This window comes from Salmo salar, chromosome ssa09, assembly GCF_905237065.1.
Source record: "Salmo salar chromosome ssa09, Ssal_v3.1, whole genome shotgun sequence".
Lineage (NCBI taxonomy): Eukaryota > Metazoa > Chordata > Actinopteri > Salmoniformes > Salmonidae > Salmo > Salmo salar.
The window spans coordinates 91641998-91660224 of NC_059450.1; the positions used below are offsets into that span (position 1 = coordinate 91641998).

The 18227-nt window shown below is 40.3% G+C and overlaps 2 protein-coding genes across 3 annotated transcripts in view; both read left to right on the top strand.

The window, feature by feature from the left end:
* Positions 1-13000, top strand: part of LOC106612223 (glucocorticoid receptor) — an 84425-nt gene extending 71425 nt beyond the window's left edge. For both annotated transcript variants that reach the window (XM_045724203.1, XM_045724204.1), the window contains exons 6-10: positions 2091-2372; positions 2500-2644; positions 2806-2936; positions 3488-3645; positions 8527-13000. In XM_045724203.1, the coding sequence (XP_045580159.1) occupies positions 2091-2372; positions 2500-2644; positions 2806-2936; positions 3488-3645; positions 8527-8679 (869 nt within the window). In that variant the 3' untranslated portion in view covers positions 8680-13000. The remainder of the gene's footprint in view (positions 1-2090; positions 2373-2499; positions 2645-2805; positions 2937-3487; positions 3646-8526) is intronic.
* Positions 10449-18223, top strand: LOC106612222 (putative fibroblast growth factor 1). Its single transcript, XM_045724995.1, has 3 exons — positions 10449-10452; positions 14162-14343; positions 17240-18223. The coding sequence occupies exons 1-3, from the start codon at positions 10449-10451 to the stop codon at positions 17414-17416; spliced, it is 363 nt and encodes a 120-aa protein (XP_045580951.1). The 3' UTR covers positions 17417-18223.
* Positions 18224-18227: the final 4 nt, after the last annotated feature.

Below are 18227 nucleotides of genomic sequence, written 5' to 3' on the forward strand. Positions count from 1 at the left end.
ACTTGTTTTACTGTCTCATGGCAGGGATGAACCTGGAAGGTACACTATTTTACCTTGTTTTATTGTCTCATGGCAGGGATGAACCTGGAAGGTACACTATTTCACCTTGTTTTATTGTCTCATGGCAGGGATGAGCCTGGAAGGTACACTATTTCACCTTGTTTTATTGTCTCATGGCAGGGATGAACCTGGAAGGTACACTATTTTACCTTGTTTTATTGTCTCATGGCAGGGATGAACCTGGAAGGTACACTATTTTACCTTGTTTTATTGTCTCATGGCAGGGATGAACCTGGAAGGTACACTATTTTAACTTGTTTTATTGTCTCATGGCAGGGATGAACCTGGAAGGTACACTATTTTAACTTGTTTTGTCGTCTCATGGCAGGGATTAACCTGGAAGGTACACTATTTTACCTTGTTTTATTGTCTCATGGCAGGGATGAACCTGGAAGCTAAACTCTTTAACCTTGTTTTATTTTATAGATTCTATATTTGTTTTAATGTAAATTGGTGTACAGCTCCACAAGCTACTACAACCTCAAGTACCAGATACAAGTAGATATGGTGCCTTCAGAAAGTATTCAGACCCCTTGACTTTTTCCCCAAAAAATTATACGTTACAGCCTTATTCTAAAATTGAATAAATATATTTTTTTTCTCAGCAATCTACACACAATACCCCATAATGACAAAGCATGAGGTGAAAGGTATTGTCTGTAGAGCTCCGAGACAGCATTATGTCGAGGTACAGATCTGGGGAAGAGTACCAAAAAATTCCTGCAGCATTGAAGGTCCGCCAAGAACACAGTGGTCTCCATTTTTAAATGGAAGAAGTTTGGAACCACCAAGACTCCAAGAACTGGCCGCCCGGCCAAACTGAGCAATCGAGGGAGAAGGGCCTTGGTCAGGGAGGTGACCAAGAACCCGATGGTCACTCTGACAGAGCTCCATAGTTCCTCTGTGGAGATGGGAGAACCTTCCAGAAGGACAACTATCTCTGCAGCACTCCACCAATCAGGCCTTTATGGCAGAGTGGCAAGACGGAAGCCACTCCTCAGTAAAAGGCACATGACAGCCCGCTTGGAGTTTTCCAAAAGGCACCTAAAGACTCTCGTACCATTAAAAACAAGATTCTCTGGTCTGATGAAACCAAGATTGAACTCTTTGGCCTGAATGCCAAGTGTCACATCTGGAGGAAATCTGGCACCATCCCTACGGTGAAGCATGGTGGTGACATCATCATGCTGTGGGAATGTTTTTCAGCAGCTGGGACTGGGAGACTAGTCAGGATCAAGGGAAAGATGAACGGAGCAAAGCACAGAGAGATCCTTGATGAAAACCTGCTCCAGAGCGCTCAGGACCTCAGACTGGGGTGAAGGTTCACCTTCCAACAAGTCAACGACCCTAAGCACACAGCCAAGACAACGAAGGAGTGGCTTCGGGACAAGTCTCTGAATGTCCTTGAGTGGCCCGGCCAGAGCTCGGACTTGAACCAGATCGAGCATCTCTGGAGAGACCTGAAAATAGCTGTGCAGCAATGCTCCCCATCCAACCTGACAGAGTATCTGCAGAGAAGAATGGAAGAAACTCCCAAAATACAGGTGTGCCAAGCTTGTAGAGTCATACTCAAAAGACTCAAGGCTGTAATCGCTGCCAACGGTGCTTCAACAAAATACTGAGTAAAGGGATTAGTGTTCCGGTCCTTAAAAGTGGCAGCTTTAGCCTTTAGTGTGGATGTTGCCTGTAATCCATGGCTTCTGGCTGGGGTCTGTACGTACTGTCACTGTGGAGAAAATGTCATCGATGCACTTAAAGGGAATGGGAACACTTTAGGAAGTTATGTATATGTGATATTTCAGTAAAAAAAAAAACATTATTTAATAAATTTCAGAAAAACTGTTTTTGCTTTGACATTATGGGGTATTGTGTGTAGATTAATGAGGGGGGGAGAATTAATCATTTTTAGAATAAGGTTGTAACGTAGCAAAATGTAGAAAAAGTCAAGGGGTCTGTATACTCTCTGTTAGTTTGACTGGTTTTTGATATCATGGTCACTCAATATACCTCCTCTCTCTCCTTCGCCACAGCTCGTAAAACTAAGAAGCTGAACCGTTTAAAGGGGGTGCAGCAGCCCACCATGGCCGAGCTGACCCCCCGTCCGCTCCCAGAGGCAAGGTCGCTGGTCCCCAAGTCCATGCCCCAGCTCACCCCCACCATGCTGTCTCTACTAAAGGCCATCGAGCCAGACACCATCTACTCTGGCTACGACGGCACCCTTCCAGACACCTCCACACGCATCATGACCACCCTCAACAGGCTGGGGGGACGACAGGTGGTATCAGCCGTCAAGTGGGCCAAGTCTTTGCCAGGTACTACTATCTCTAAGAGACACTGTTGGAAACCTGCACAGTATCTACCATAGACAGCAGTACTATACAGAATCATCAGGGAAATGGAAGCTTTAGTCATTCAGTGTTCTGTTATCTTCCCCTGCAGGGTTCCGGAACCTTCACCTGGACGACCAGATGACTCTGCTGCAGTGTTCCTGGTTGTTCCTCATGTCCTTCGGCCTGGGCTGGAGGTCCTACCAACAGTGTGACGGGAACATGCTCTGTTTCGCTCCAGACCTCGTCATCAACCAGTATGTCTATTTATCTGTTGGCCTTAGTCTCTGTCTGTCTGCATGTCTCGTTCTCTCTCTCTCCTGTCTCCCTCTCCTCATCAGGGACCGTATGAAGAACCCTACATGGCAAACCAGTGTGACATCTTCACTAACATACCTGTCTCTCTCTATCTCATCAGGGACCGTATGAAGCTGCCCTACATGGCAGATCAGTGTGAACAGATGTTGAAGATCTCCAGTGAGTTTGTCAGGCTGCAGGTGTCTCATGATGAGTATCTGTGTATGAAGGTTCTGCTGCTGCTCAGCACCGGTGAGTCTCAGCCCCTCTTTTACTTTGACCTTTCACACTTGAGTCCATAACAATATGCCAACCTATTTCCTGATTGATGGCTGTGTGTTCCTGGGTTTTTTGTGTTATGTTTTTCATGTTGATCCTGGCATTGGGATGTCAGAAGAAAAGTTTTAAATACATTTTATTGTATTTTCACTTTACATTTTCAACATACACTGCATTCGGAAAGTATTCAGACACCTTGACTTTTTCCACATTTTGATACGTTACAGCCTTATTCTAAAATTGATTAAAAAAAAATGTTTTGTCCTCACCGATCTACACACAATACCCCATAATGACAAAGAAAAAACTATTTCATACATTTTAGAATAAGGCTGTAACGTAACAAAATGTGGAAAATGTCAAAGGGTCTGAATACTTTCCAAAAGCACTGTATAATGGAAGGGGAACTGCATAGGCATGACTTACTGGGTTATTCAACACATTTCCTGTTATGTTCATCTTTAGTGCCAAAGGGAAAAACACACACACAGAGGTTGATGTATTATGTTGTCTCTCCCCCCCAGTGCCAAAGGATGGTCTGAAAAGTCAGGCAGTGTTTGATGAGATCAGGATGTCCTACATCAAGGAGTTGGGGAAGGCCATCGTCAAGAGGGAGGAAAACTCCAGCCAGAACTGGCAACGCTTCTACCAGCTCACCAAGCTTCTTGACTCCATGCATGAGGTACACATTAGAAGTCTTCACAGGTTCAACAGACTCAAAAATCTGAGATAAGACCCGGGATTGGGGCCTAAATTCTGACTTTTCCCTTGGATCTCGGTCGGGTCTGATATAATTGCCACACGTCTCGAATATGTGCATTTGAAATTGATTTACCGTCTTGACCCGTACTCTGTTAATTTAACATTTGTGAGGTGATGAGAACTGCGCGATCTTGTTATCTGTGTCAGCCAATTGCAACTCAAAATGTATAGCTTATATCCAGCTGAAACCGGTTCTGGCTGCTCAGCTCACATGTGCCTGCTGCTGAAGAGAGAGAGCGAGTGAGAGGAGCCTTGACCTAGACTACTGTTGATTGTGAAGATGCAGGCCTTTTATATTGAAGTAAAATGAAAGTTAGAGGAGAAAAGAAGCCGACGGGAGGAACGTCATCTGGGACAAATTATAATATTGTAGTGGACAAAGATTAGAAAAACGTTTGCACTGCCAAATGGACTGTGTGCAACTCGCTATTCAGGTTTGAGGTTAACTTTTATTATCATTTTTTGAATCATTATTGTATATAATTTTTGATTTGTTGAGACTAAATTGGCTAAACTAAGTTCTAACGGTCTTTTTAAATGTTGTGCTTCGTACTTAGTTTGAGATTAAGGTTAAAACTAGGCCTGTTGTAAAAGAAATAGCATTAGCCTATTGCTGTAATTTGTTGAGTAGGCCTACGGTATGCACTCACCTTTGTTGGGAATTGCTGCAATATAGGCCTTTTCAAGGTTTAAACCAGTTCTTTAAATATGCAACAAGTGTTTTGTTTCATTCTGTTGAACCATTTTCTTTGGCCAAATTAAGTTCCAACTGTAATGTTGTGTTTAACCGCAATATAATACAATTAGTTGTCTTGAATGCACTGCACAACACGTAAATTCCTGTTGAACGCGGAACGAGGGAGAGCTCGTTTTGTTGTTTTTGGAAAATGTTCAGTCTATTGAAAACGTTTGGTTACTAGCTAGCTAACTTTTGAGTTTGGATCCCGCAACGCAGTTGGTATCAGTTGCTGGGACTGCTAATATTTGTCCAGTGGTGTCTCTCAATCACAGGTAAAGGATCTTTTAAATGAACAAAAAATAGTTCTACAAGCAGTTGTTACAACAACAAGAATATCGCTTCAAGTGTTTTGTCCAAATACTAGTGGAGTCAACTAATAAAATAATGGATGACCTGACCAGGACCTGAAGAACAGCTTGCAGTTCTCCCAGGGTCAGCTCGATGAGTTGAAACAGGAGATGACAGCAATCTGTAAGTCATTGAGAGAGGACATCAGTTCTGTAACAATGACAGAGAAATCAGATTATCTCGAGGGACAAACCAGGCTGAATAAAATGGTTGTGGACAGAATTGCAGAATCTCCACGTGAAACCTGGACGGAGTCTGAGGACAAAGTTAGGGAAATGATCTCGGAAAAACTGAAGATTGACGACAGGAAGATTTGAGGTGGAGCGCGCCCACAGGACTGGAAACCCCATCACCGGCCTAGGCCAATAGTGGTCAAGTTCCTGAGGTTCAAGGACAAGGTAGCTGTTCTGGAAAGAGCCAAGAACATGAGAGGAAAATACATCTTCAACAAGGTCTATCCTGAAGCTGTGCACCAGAAGAGGAAATAACTGATACCAGCCATGAAACTGGCCAGAGTGCGTGGGGACATCCGCAATGACAAGCTCATTGTCCATCCACCCTCCCAGAAGCCTGGAAAGGATGAGAGAGCCAAGCCTATGGGTTTGTAGCTTCAACCCTGCAGCACACACACACTTCCACACACCAACTGATAAATGGACTGCTGAATGTATATTTTTTTCTCTTGCTTTGTTTGCTCTTTTCAGTATTATGTTTATCTCTGATAATCTACCCAGGAAAGGGCTGTAAATAGCCCATATTAATATATGTAGCCTTAGAAATAAGGTTCATAAAATCAAGAACTTGCTAACGTCAGATAACATTCATCTTATGTGGATGACGTTAAAGATATTTCTTGGTCTGATGTGATTAATAAGGAGCATCCAGACGCTGCACTTGGTGAATTTATGAAATTGCTTCTTCCAATTATTGATAAACATGCACCTGTTAAGAAACTGACTGTTAGAACTGTTAAGGCTCCATGGATTGAGGAGGAATTGAAACTGTATGGTTGAAAGAGATGGGGCAAAAGGAGTGGCTAATAAGTCTGGCTGCACATCTGACTGGCTGTTATTGTAAAGTGGAAATGTCTAGGAGCAACAACAGCTCAGCCATGAAGTGGTAGGCCACACAAGCTCACAGAATGGGGCGGCCGAGTGCTGAAGCGCGTTGCATGTAAAAATCGTCTGTCCCCGGTTGCAACACTCACTACCAAGTTCCAAACTGCCTCTGGAAGCAACGTCAGCACAGGAACTGTTGGTCAGGAGCTTCATGAAATGGGTTTCCATGGGCGAGCAGCCGCATACAAGCCTAAGATCACCATGCGCAATGCCAAGCGTCGGCTGGAGTGGTGTAAAGCTCGCCGGCAATGGACTCTGGAGCAGTGGAAACACATTCTCTGGAGTCATGAATCACGCTTCACTATCTGGAGTCTGGCAGATGCCTGGAGAGCGCCCGTATGCATAGTGCCAACTGTAAAGTTTGGTGGAGGAGGAATAATGATCTGGGGGTGTTTATCATGATTCGGGCCCCTTAGTTCCAGTGAAGTGGAATCTTAATGCTACAGCATACAATGACATTCTATACGATTCTGTGCTTCCAACTTTGTGGCAACAGTTTGGGGAAGGCCCTTTCCTGTTTCAGCATGACAGTGCCCCCATGCACAAAGTGAGGTACATACAGAAATGGTTTGTCGAGATCGGTGTCGAAGAACTTGTATTTCAAGGCCTACCTTCAAACTCAGTGCCTCTTTGCTTGACATCATGGGGAAATCAAAAGAAATCAGCCAAGACTTAAAAAAATAAATTGTGGACCTCCACAAGTCTGGTTCATCCTTGGGAGCAATTTCCAAACACCTGAAGGTACCACGTTTATCTGTACACACATACTACGCAAGTATAAACACCATGGGACCACGCAGCCGTCATACCGCTCAGGACAGAGACACGTTCTGTCTCCTAGAGATGAACGTACTTTGGTGAGAAAAGTGCAAATCAATCCCAGAACAACAGCAAAGGACCTTGTGAAGATGCTGGAGGAAACGGGTACAAAAGTATCTATATCCACAGAAAAACGAGTCCTATATCACATAACCTGAAAGGCCACTCAGCAAGGAAGAAGCCACTGCTCCAAAACCGCCATAAAAAAGCCAGACTACGGTTTGCAACTGCACATGGGGACAAAGATCGTACTTTTTGGAGAATATCCTCTGGTCTGATGAAACAAAAATATAACTGTTTGGCCATAATGACCATCATTATGTTTGGAGGAAAAGGGGGAGGCTTGCAAGCCGAAGAACACCATCCCAACCGTGAAGCACGGGGGTGATAGCATCATGTTGTGGGGGTGCTTTGCTGCAGGAGGGACTGGTGTACTTCACAAAATAGATGGCATCATGAGGGAGGAAAATTATGTGGATATATTGAAGCAACATCCCAAGACATCAGTCAGGAAGTTAAAGCTTGATCGCAAATGGGTCTTCCAAATGGACAATGACCCCAAGCATACTTCCAAAGTTGTGGAAAAATGGCTTAAGGACAACAAAGTCAAGGTATTGGAGTGGCCATCACAAAGCCCTGACCTCAATCCTAAAGAAAATTTGTGGGCAGAACTGAAAAAGCATGTACAAGCGAGGAGGCCTACAGACCTGACTCAGTTACACTAGCTTTGTCAGGAGGAATGGGCCAAAATTCACCCAACGTATTGTGGGAAGCTTGTGGAATGCTACCCAAAACATTTGACCCAAGTTAAACAATTTAAAGGCAATGCTACCAAATACTAATTGAGTGTATGTAAACTTCTGACCCACTGGGAATGTGATGAAAGAAATAAAAGCTGAAATAAATCATTCTCTCTAGTATTATTCTGACATTTCACATTCTTAAAATAAAGTGGTGATCCTAACTGACCTAAGACAGGGAATTTTGACTAGGATTAAATGTCAGAAATTGTGAAAAACTGAGTTTAAATGTACTTGGCTAAGGTGTATGTAAACTTCCAACCATATTAATGACCTAAGGCTCGTATTTCTGTGTGTTATAATTAAGTCTATGATTTGATAGAGCATTCTGACTGAGCGATGGTAGGCACCAGCAGGCTCGTAAGCATTCATTCAAAATAGCACTTTCGTGCGTTTTGCCAGCAGCTCTTCGCAATGCTTCAAGCATTGCGCTGTTTATGACTTTAAGCCTGTCAACTCCCAAGATTAGGCTGGTGTAACCGATGTGAAATGGCTAGCTAGTTAGCCGGGTGCGCACTAATAGCGTTTCAAACGTCACTCGCTCTGAGACTTGGAGTAGTTGTTCCCCTTGCTCTGCATGGGTAACGCTGCTTCGAGGGTGGCTGTTGTCGATGTGTTCCTGGTTCAAGCCCAGGTAGGAGCGAGGAGAGGGACGGAAGCTATACTGTTACACTAGCAAGACTAAAGTGCCTATAAGACCATCCAATAGGCAAAGGTATATGAAATACGATACATATATATATATATAAATAAATATTAAGTTATTTTACTTTCCTAAAACAATAATTGTCCACCTCTCAGTTCAGTTCAGCTGTCGGAGATTTGAGCGCAAAATGCATCAGGGTATTGCATAGGCCTCAACTATAAATATAAATATATATAAATATATGGGGAAATTTTACTCAAACGTTATAAATATATTTATATATATATATAAACAGTAAATAAACATGTCAAATGTGTTGCTTTCCCTTTAGATGGTTGGTGGGCTGCTGAACTTCTGCTTCTACACGTTCGTCAACAAGTCTCTGTCGGTGGAGTTCCCAGAGATGTTAGCAGAGATCATCAGCAACCAGTTACCAAAATTCAAAGCCGGGAGCGTCAAGCCCCTCCTCTTCCACCAGAAATGACTGTGTGGTGCTTCCGCCACCAAGACACAATGCCTTAAAATCCCCTCACCTTCCCCTGACAGAGGGAGACCGGGAAGAAGAGAGAACAGAAGAGGAGATGCTGTTTTGGGAGAAAGTATACAAAGTACAAGGGTTTGGGGATTTGGGGATGAAACATGGAGGAGGAAGGAGAGATTTGTCAAGAGGCAGAAGACGAGAGGGAAAGAGCACAGAGGTTTTTTGTTTCGTTTAACATCTATGATCCAGTATGCAGTATAACAGTAGAAATAAATGTTTTCTTAAGTTTAAAAGATAATCAAGGATTGAAATAAACTAACCATTCATGTTTTCTCAGGTGTATCACCCTCAGAATTTAACAATATCTAGATTAAACAAGTATCTATGTACAGATTATTAAGATCCTATTTTTTACATCTAAGTTTCTGCTGCCACAGTTTATACAGTTTATTATACAGGTCATTTCTTACCTCAGCAAAGGTAACACTATAACTATAACTCTTATGCTGTTATCCCACAGGTTTAGCTACTGGGTATTCCTCTACCTACTGTCGTGTTTAGGACCTTGTTGTAACAGAGTTGGTTATCAAGTCACATGACATAAAACATCTTGTTTTGTTCGTAACTGTCTTTTCAAAAGCATGTTTGCATCGCTTTTTTTTAAAAGTCAGGCATAACATTATGAAATTGTTGTTTTTGTAATGAAAGCGTACAGTACACAATTCACAGACCTATCTTTGTCTACGTTTAGGCTACACGCTGGCTGCCAGGTTTACACACACACCGTCGATCAGAAAAAGGGAGAGAAAAGATGTGCCTTTTTAGCTTGACGTCTGATTTTAGCCGTTCTCTAACTATCCGAGGATATTCTTCTTTCACCATCATGGTTGACCCTCAGTGTATGTGATTGTTTTCTTCCTATTACATGCAGTTGCAGTCAGTTTTCCTTTTTAAAATGGCTGCCGTGTTTGTCTGTTGCTATTGCAGCTCAGTTATGGATTCTCAGTGTGATATCAATCGATCTAATAATACTCCCAATCTGCATACAGTATTCCCTTCCCGATCTCTTGTACACGTCTCTATTTTAAATACTATTTTAGCACTATGCCCCCCCCCCTACTAAAATGAGAGAATGTGAAAGTAAGTAGTAGAAAAGATGGCTTTAACTCTATTGGATGTTTGTAGAAGGAAGCTATTAATTGTCACCATTGAACTTCAGTTATTTTTGTCAGCAAAATGTTTTTAAATGTAACCTTTATTTAACTAGGCAATTCAGTTAACAAATTATTATTTACAATGACGGCCTATCGGGGAACAGTGGGTTAACTGCCTTGTTCGGGGGCAGAACGACAGATTTTTACCTTATCAGCTCGGGGATTCGATCCAGCAACCTTTTGGTTACTGGCCCAACGCTCTAACCACTTGGCTACCAGCCGTCAGTCAGTGAACTTCTTCCTGTTGCTTTTGTTTTAACTGTTGTTTTGCTAGTAGTTTTTTTGCCCATTGTCATTGTTGGAATGTGCTGGAGAGAGAGATGCGTCAGCCAATCAAAAATAGAGAGTTTGAGAACGCATCGATGGCCCCAAAACCAGGCTGGTTGCTATGGTTTCCCTAACCGTAATATTTGATGGGAATATGGCAGTTCTTGAATTTTGTTGTACAGTAGTTCTTGGTCACTTTAGGAAAGGCAGAGGGCTTCAGTGTTGACCCTCAATACTCTATATGCACACAGGTGTGTTTGAATGGATAGTAGAGTGGTATGTGAATGAAACATGGGTAACTTGTCATTATTGATCCCTAAAGAGTCATTTTATAGCGCTTATATTCTGGCAACAGTGACATGTCATGACATATCAGACAATTTGACCATTTTATGAGACGAACCAGCAATACACAGGGGGTTGTAGAGAACTGACACTGGTGGACCGTGTTCTAGGACAACCTCTTACCCACCTAGGCACCTTGCTTACGTCTTAGCTCTTTGTGTGTGTTTTACTCAAACGTTTTCCAGTAAAGCACTTAGTACTAACATCCTTCTCTGTCATCTTGTGTTTTGCACTCAAACTGTGTGTCGTCCCAAATGACACCCTGTTCCCTTTGTAGTGTGTTACTTATGACCAGAGGAGGGCTCTGGTCCAAAGTAGTGCATGAAATAGGGAATAGGATGCCATTTGGGATGTAGCTTAGTTGATGAGGGCATAGCTCCATCTTCTGTCCTCTGGGACTTTCAGTGCCAAACTTTAACTTTTACTTTCTTTTTTTCAGGTTTGGAAAACAGTCCTCCTTTTAACAGTTGTCAGTGTTTATTTCAGAAAAAGATGAGGGGGGGGGGGACTACTTAAAGCGCTTATGTCCACCGTGGATTGAATGGATTATTAGTGTTTTCATCCACACTAGAGATTCCCTAGCATAAGTATAGATAGCAAGTTGACCCTTTAAGTCTAACAAACCCTTTCTATACACATGTACTTAGGTAGTTTAATGAGTCCAACATGAATTTGTAATATTTGATGATTTTGTCATCATGTTGTCACCAAAAACATTTCCCTGCTTTGTCATTCATGTTTTGCTTCTGTGCAGATTTTTTGTTCTTTTCTCCCGTAAAACACAAACCAACCCAGGTATCAAAATGAATGTGAATCTCTGTACTAGGCCAGGCGGGGATAACTGATGTCCTCGAGGGAGGGCATAGCGTCTACTGGTTACTCTTCCTAACTCCTGGCACGTATTTAATCCATTAATGTTCCTAGTTGCTCTGAGAGGGCAACATACCTGGTTAAATCCAGTCACTGGTTTAAAGGAAGAGACAAAAACCAGGAGACATTCTAAAAATGTATGGTGATGCCGGACATTTGAGGGGAATTGTTAACCCGAGACCTTAACTTTTCACTGAACTGGCATTAAAAATACAATGCTAGCTATTTTTTTGCTGTCATTGGTCTATTTACGTGTTGGAAAAATGACATCTATTTTATTCTTTTCATACACTATGCCAACATCTAATAAGAAGCTATACATTAGTGATTTTTAAGAACAACTAGACCATACTCAGGTTGTTGTCATGGGTTAAAAATGTATGTGGTCATCTATGTTCACTGATGGAACTGTTTAAAACCAAAAACATTCAGTTTTGATTCCCAACATTGTGTGTTTTTGTGACATTCATTAATTAACAGTCAGGTTAAATAAAAGCTCACCTGGCCATTCAGGTAAGTTAGTTTCATACATACTGGACATGCCAAAGTAATTTGATGTTCTCACTACTTGGTTAGCCATTGTTAACTTCCCAATCTATCCTAAAAGAAAATATTTTATTTTATTTCAAATGGTGATACAAATATAGTTGAGCAAAACCAGCAAATTAGTTCTCCCTATCTAAACAGCTTGTGGATTTCTTCTGGGTTACTTTCACATTCAGTGTGGCTACAAGTTGTTCTCTGCTGTTGCCTTTCATATAACAAGTATGAAACCACAAACTACTCACCTCTCCTAATCCCAAAAAATGTATTGGTCTCTGTGAAATTGTATCATACAGTACATTTTTGACAAGGAAATCTGAAAATATGCAATACAAATACATGACTTACTTGTTGCTCTAAACAAGAGATTATAGACATGTACTATGTCATTTCTTTTTTTTCCTTTTACAATAAGCTATTTTAGACAGAAAATGTTCACTTTCACTTTAGTGAACTATTTTCTGTATTTCTCTGCAGGACAGATTTTCAGGAAACCTTTCAATAGTGTCAATATATACCATTTATTTAGACAACACAGTTCCAGTATATTAGATTTTTCTACAAGGTGGCCAAAGCAAATCCAGACTCAAAGTTCAGCATATTTTCCTGTAGTTTTAGTAGCTCTTGGAACGACAGACGTACAGGACTTTTTGTTCTATAACACGTTTTATATTTCTTTTTTTTTGTATAGCTTTGGTCAAATGTTGTGTACTAATATTATGAATATAGTAGTCAGTCAAAAAGTTCACACGAAAAAAAATCAACCAGTTTGAACCTAACAATTTCCACTGTCCCAAATATTGTTTTGAAATTCTATTTTGTATAAAACATATGCAGCCTTTAACTTTTGAAACGTATTATCAAGGGCAGAACGATGAGTATTCACTGGTATATGCTTTTCTTTGAAGCTTATTTGTTTTGCTTGTACACAATTTCAATTATGTACATATAATCCAAAAGTAAAGAAAAAAACAATTTGTTGTATTTCTTCCACAAATAATAATAGTTTTCTATATCCTCTGTATTATTGCTCATCTGTAGTAGGTCATGTTGATGCTTTTCCTTCCATTAAATGTTGAACTACGTCTTCGTTTTGTGTGGTACCTTTTCAAAACAAGAAATTGTTTGCAGATTGATCATGATGTTACCTCACTTCTTCTGACCAATGAAAATGCTTACCTTCTACTTTTAATAATCACATTATGATAATTCAGCAATAAAGGGGCTTTTCCATTCTGGTGCATATTGGTTTGATTTGTAGCTTATTGGTTTGATTTGTAGCTTATTGGTTTGATTTGTAGTTTATTGGTTTGATTTGTAGTTTATTGGTTTGATTTGTAGTTTATTGGTTTGATTTGTAGCTTATTGGTTTGATTTGTAGTTTATTGGTTTGATTTGTAGCTTATTGGATTGATTTGTAGCTTATTGGTCTGATTTGTAGCTTATTGGTTTGATTTGTAGCTTATTGGTTTGATTTGTAGTTTATTGGTCTGATTTGTAGTTTATTGGTTTGATTTGTAGCTTATTGGTGTGATTTGTAGCTTATTGGTCTGATTTGTAGCTTATTGGTTTGATTTGTAGTTTATTGGTTTGATTTCTAGCTTATTGGTCTGATTTGTAGCTTATTGGTTTGATTTGTAGTTTATTGGTCTGATTTGTAGTTTATTGGTTTGATTTGTAGTTTATTGGTCTGATTTGTAGTTTATTGGTTTGATTTGTAGTTTATTGGTCTGATTTGTAGTTTATTGGTTTGATTTGTAGTTTATTGGTCTGATTTGTAGCTTATTGGTTTGATTTGTAGTTTATTGGTTTGATTTCTAGCTTATTGGTCTGATTTGTAGCTTATTGGTTTGATTTCTAGCTTATTGGTTTGATTTCTAGCTTATTGGTTTGATTTGTAACCTTTTGGATGACTAAGGACTTTATTAAAATATTTCCTTTGCTAGCTGCCAGGGGATTATTCCAGTTTATGGAAATAGTTTTTAATGTCTTTGACACCAACCTCCACTTTCATATCAGTCTAATATTGCTACTGTTAGTCTCTTGGTATCAGAATTTCTATGATGACAATACTTGGTGCCCCAAAGCCAGTTATAATGTTGGGAGAAAACTGCTTTTTTTCTTATTAAGGCCCTTGAGCCTGATTCCAGATATGTTTGTACTGTATGGTTGATGCCACAAACAGATCTTGGCTGTAGCTCCTATGCCAGATTCCAGATCTTGGACCGGGCTCTGAGATTCTGAAGTAATCTGCTCGAGAATAATAAAACTGACCCGCCTATACTGCATGAATGGCGGACATCATCTGCAGATTCTCCCGGATGGGACGGTGGGAGGCAAGAGGGACGAGAATGACATTCACAGTAAGACCAGAAATAGTAGAATATTTCAGTATTTTTTTCATTTGAGAACACAAAATCCACTATGTCAATAATACAAAAATCTGTCATTAATTTGGCTATTATTTTGTTTATTAAATTGTTCATGTAATCAAGAAGCTTGTATTTATCTTCATATTCAACAGTAATACATTTGTTGATGCATGAGTTAATGGTTTGCAAATGTTCACAATCGACTTAACATAATTGACATTGAGGCTCATACTTTTAAACTTCAAAGATAAATCCTCAGTCTCCCACATTGTAATATTGACCCATAATTATGTTATGGCTCAATAATAAGGGCAATGTGGGTGTGAATTACATGATAGGAATGTGTGGGATATATTAACACAGCTGGTTATGTGTGGGATATATTTACACTGCAACAACGCAGCTGGTTTTGTGTGGGATATATTTACACTGCAACAACGCAGCTGGTTATGTGTGGGATATATTTACACTGCAACAATGCAGCTGGTTATGTGTGGGATATATTTACACTGCAACAACGCAGCTGGTTATGTGTGGGATATATTTACACTGCAACAACGCAGCTGGTTATGTGTGGGATATATTTACACTGCAACAACGCAGCTGGTTATGCGTGGGATATATTTACACTGCAACAACGCAGCTGGTTATGCGTGGGATATATTTACACTGCAACAACGCAGCTGGTTATGCGTGGAATATATTTACACTGCAACAACACAGCTGGTTATGCGTGGGATATATTTACACTGCAACAACACAGCTGGTTATGCATTTACACTGCAACAACACAGCTGGTTATGTGTGGAATATATTTACACTGCAACAACACAGCTGGTTATGTGTGGGATATATTTACACTGCAACAACGCAGCTGGTTATGTGTGGGATATATTTACACTGCAACAACACAGCTGGTTATGTGCTTAGGAAATAGTCTTGCATATCTACAGACAATGTTATTAGTAATATGCTACTGTTATTAAAAGCTCTCATTTGCATAACATCTACCATTCATACTGAGGCTATATAGATTAGACTTTTCTTAAAAGAAAAGACTTTGAACGTTGCATAATGCCATGATAACCAATCTGCAAAAACAACAAAAGGTAGCTAACCCCAGGGTTTCAAATTGTAACTAACTTCCACATGCTGTCTACGTCACTGTTTATTTTAGTCTGTTCTCTACTTATCTCCTCTCAGGTTTGTCCTTCTAGTTTGTGTCTTTGTTATCATGTGGAAGATTATTTTTAAGGATGGTTGGAATGCTTCTGTTGAACTTCTTTTGTTAGTTGTGGGGGAGGTGGGGGCCTGAGGGTGAAATCTGTGGACCATGGTGTTGGTTGTCATCCAGGGGACAGGCAGGATGCTACTTGGCTTGGTTTGATTTGTAGCTTATTGGTTTGATTTGTAGCTTATTGGTTTGATTTGTAGCTTATTGGTTTGATTTGTAGCTTATTGGTTTGATTTGTAGCTTATTGGTTTGATTTGTAGTTTATTGGTCTGATTTGTAGTTTATTGGTTTGATTTGTAGCTTATTGGTCTGATTTGTAGTTTATTGGTTTGATTTGTAGCTTATTGGTTTGATTTGTAGCTTATTGGTCTGATTTGTAGCTTATTGGTCTGATTTGTAGCTTATTGGTTTGATTTGTAGCTTATTGGTCTGATTTGTAGCTTATTGGTCTGATTTGTAGCTTATTGGTTTGATTTGTAGCTTATTGGTTTGATTTCTAGCTTATTGGTCTGATTTGTAGCTTATTGGTTTGATTTGTAGCTTATTGGTTTGATTTGTAGTTTATTGGTCTGATTTGTAGTTTATTGGTTTGATTTCTAGCTTATTGGTCTGATTTGTAGCTTATTGGTTTGATTTGTAGTTTATTGGTTTGATTTGTAGTTTATTGGTCTGATTTGTAGTTTATTGGTTTGATTTGTAGTTTATTGGTCTGATTTGTAGTAACTAACTTCCACATGCTGTCTACGTCACTGTTTATTTTAGTCTGTTCTCTACTTATCTCCTCTCAGGTTTGTCCTTCTAGTTTGTGTCTTTGTTATCATGTGGAAGATTATTTTTAAGGATGGTTGGAATGCTTCTGTTGAACTTCTTTTGTTAGTTGTGGGGGAGGCGGGGGCCTGAGGGTGAAATCTGTGGACCATGGTGTTGGTTGTCATCCAGGGGACAGGCAGGACGCTACTTGGCCCTTAGCCAAAACTATGTAGTTCAGTAAGTATTAAAGTGTCTGTATGACCATGTTGTCATGGTGTCTGTATGACCATGTTGTCATGGTGACCCCTTCACCCTCCCTAACTAACCGAGACAAAGGTCACAGAAACAGTGCTGTTTTAACATTGATGTCAACACATTCATTTAGGATCGTGACAGGAGACATTTACAATTATCATCATCATTCAAATAATTATTTTGCATCACTCAAACATTTTAATACTACCTTACCAATCTGTTTTGGACTACCTAGAGCCTTACCAATCTGTTTTGGACTACCTAGAGCCTTACCAATCCGTTTTGGACTACCTAGAGCCTTACCAATCTGTTTTGGACTACCTAGAGCCTTACCAATCCGTTTTGGACTACCTAGAGCCTTACCAATCCGTTTTGGACTACCTAGAGCCTTACCAATCCGTTTTGGACTACCTAGAGCCTTACCAATCCGTTTTGGACTACCTAGAGCCTTACCAATCCGTTTTGGACTACCTAGAGCCTTACCAATCCGTTTTGGACTACCTAGAGCCTTACCAATCCGTTTTGGACTACCTAGAGCCTTACCAATCCGTTTTGGACTACCTAGAGCCTTACCAATCTGTTTTGGACTACCTAGAGCCTTACCAATCTGTTTTGGACTACCTAGAGCCTTTGACCACCCCCAGGTAATCTAATCAACAATCAGCATATGTTTGTGATTGTATTCTGACTGTGTTTGTGTCTCTCCCATGTAGTCGATAGTAACTGATCCGTGTTATTTCCTGGAGAAGATGGTGAACCACTACAACACGTACAAGGCCCAGAAGTACCAGGAGAGGAGCTGCTACGTGGGACTGAAGAAGAATGGGAAACCCAAGCTAGACTCCAGAACCCCCATAGGGCAGAAGGCCATCTTCTTCTTGCCACGGTGACTAGAGGGCACAGGGGAGTGAAGGTTGTAAGTCCAGGGGTGTGTCAAATGGTCAAATGTAGTGCACTATATTGGGAATAGGTTGCCATTTTAGACACATCCATTCCAAAGTGCTCATTGGGAAATTGTAGACAGGCTCAACAAACAGTATTTGAAATTTCAACTAGCATGAAGCTTGAGTTGCAGGTTATAACAGCAGTTACAAATGTCTTCACTGACCTGTATAAATGCTGTCATCTGTATAAACTGTTGTAGCTATATGATGGACAGCTGACTGGTAGAATCATGCTAAAACTTCACCAAATTAGGCATTCCACACTACGAGACTCCAAGCCGCTAGCTAGACATCTAGAATGTATACCTCTACTGATGTGATATGACTATAGACATCTAGAATGTATACCGCTACTGATGTGATATAACTATAGACATCTAGAATGTATACCTCTACTGATGTGATATGACTATAGATATCTAGAATGTATACCTCTACTGATGTGATATGACTATAGATATCTAGAATGTATACCTCTACTGATGTGATATGACTATCGCTCGCGGTGGTCCTCTGTAGCTCAGTTGGTACAGCACAGAGCTTGCAACGCCAGGATATTTGGTTAGATTCCCGGGACCAGCCGTATGCAAAATGCATGCATGCATTACTGTCATTCGTTTAAGATAAGGGTCTGCTAAATGGCATATTTAAATATCTTATAGAAAGCTGATGGATAAGAAATCACATACTGTACATTCATAAGCCCCTCTGGGGGAACTGTTGCAGTCCAGTCATTGAGTCTTTCAACCACAAGATG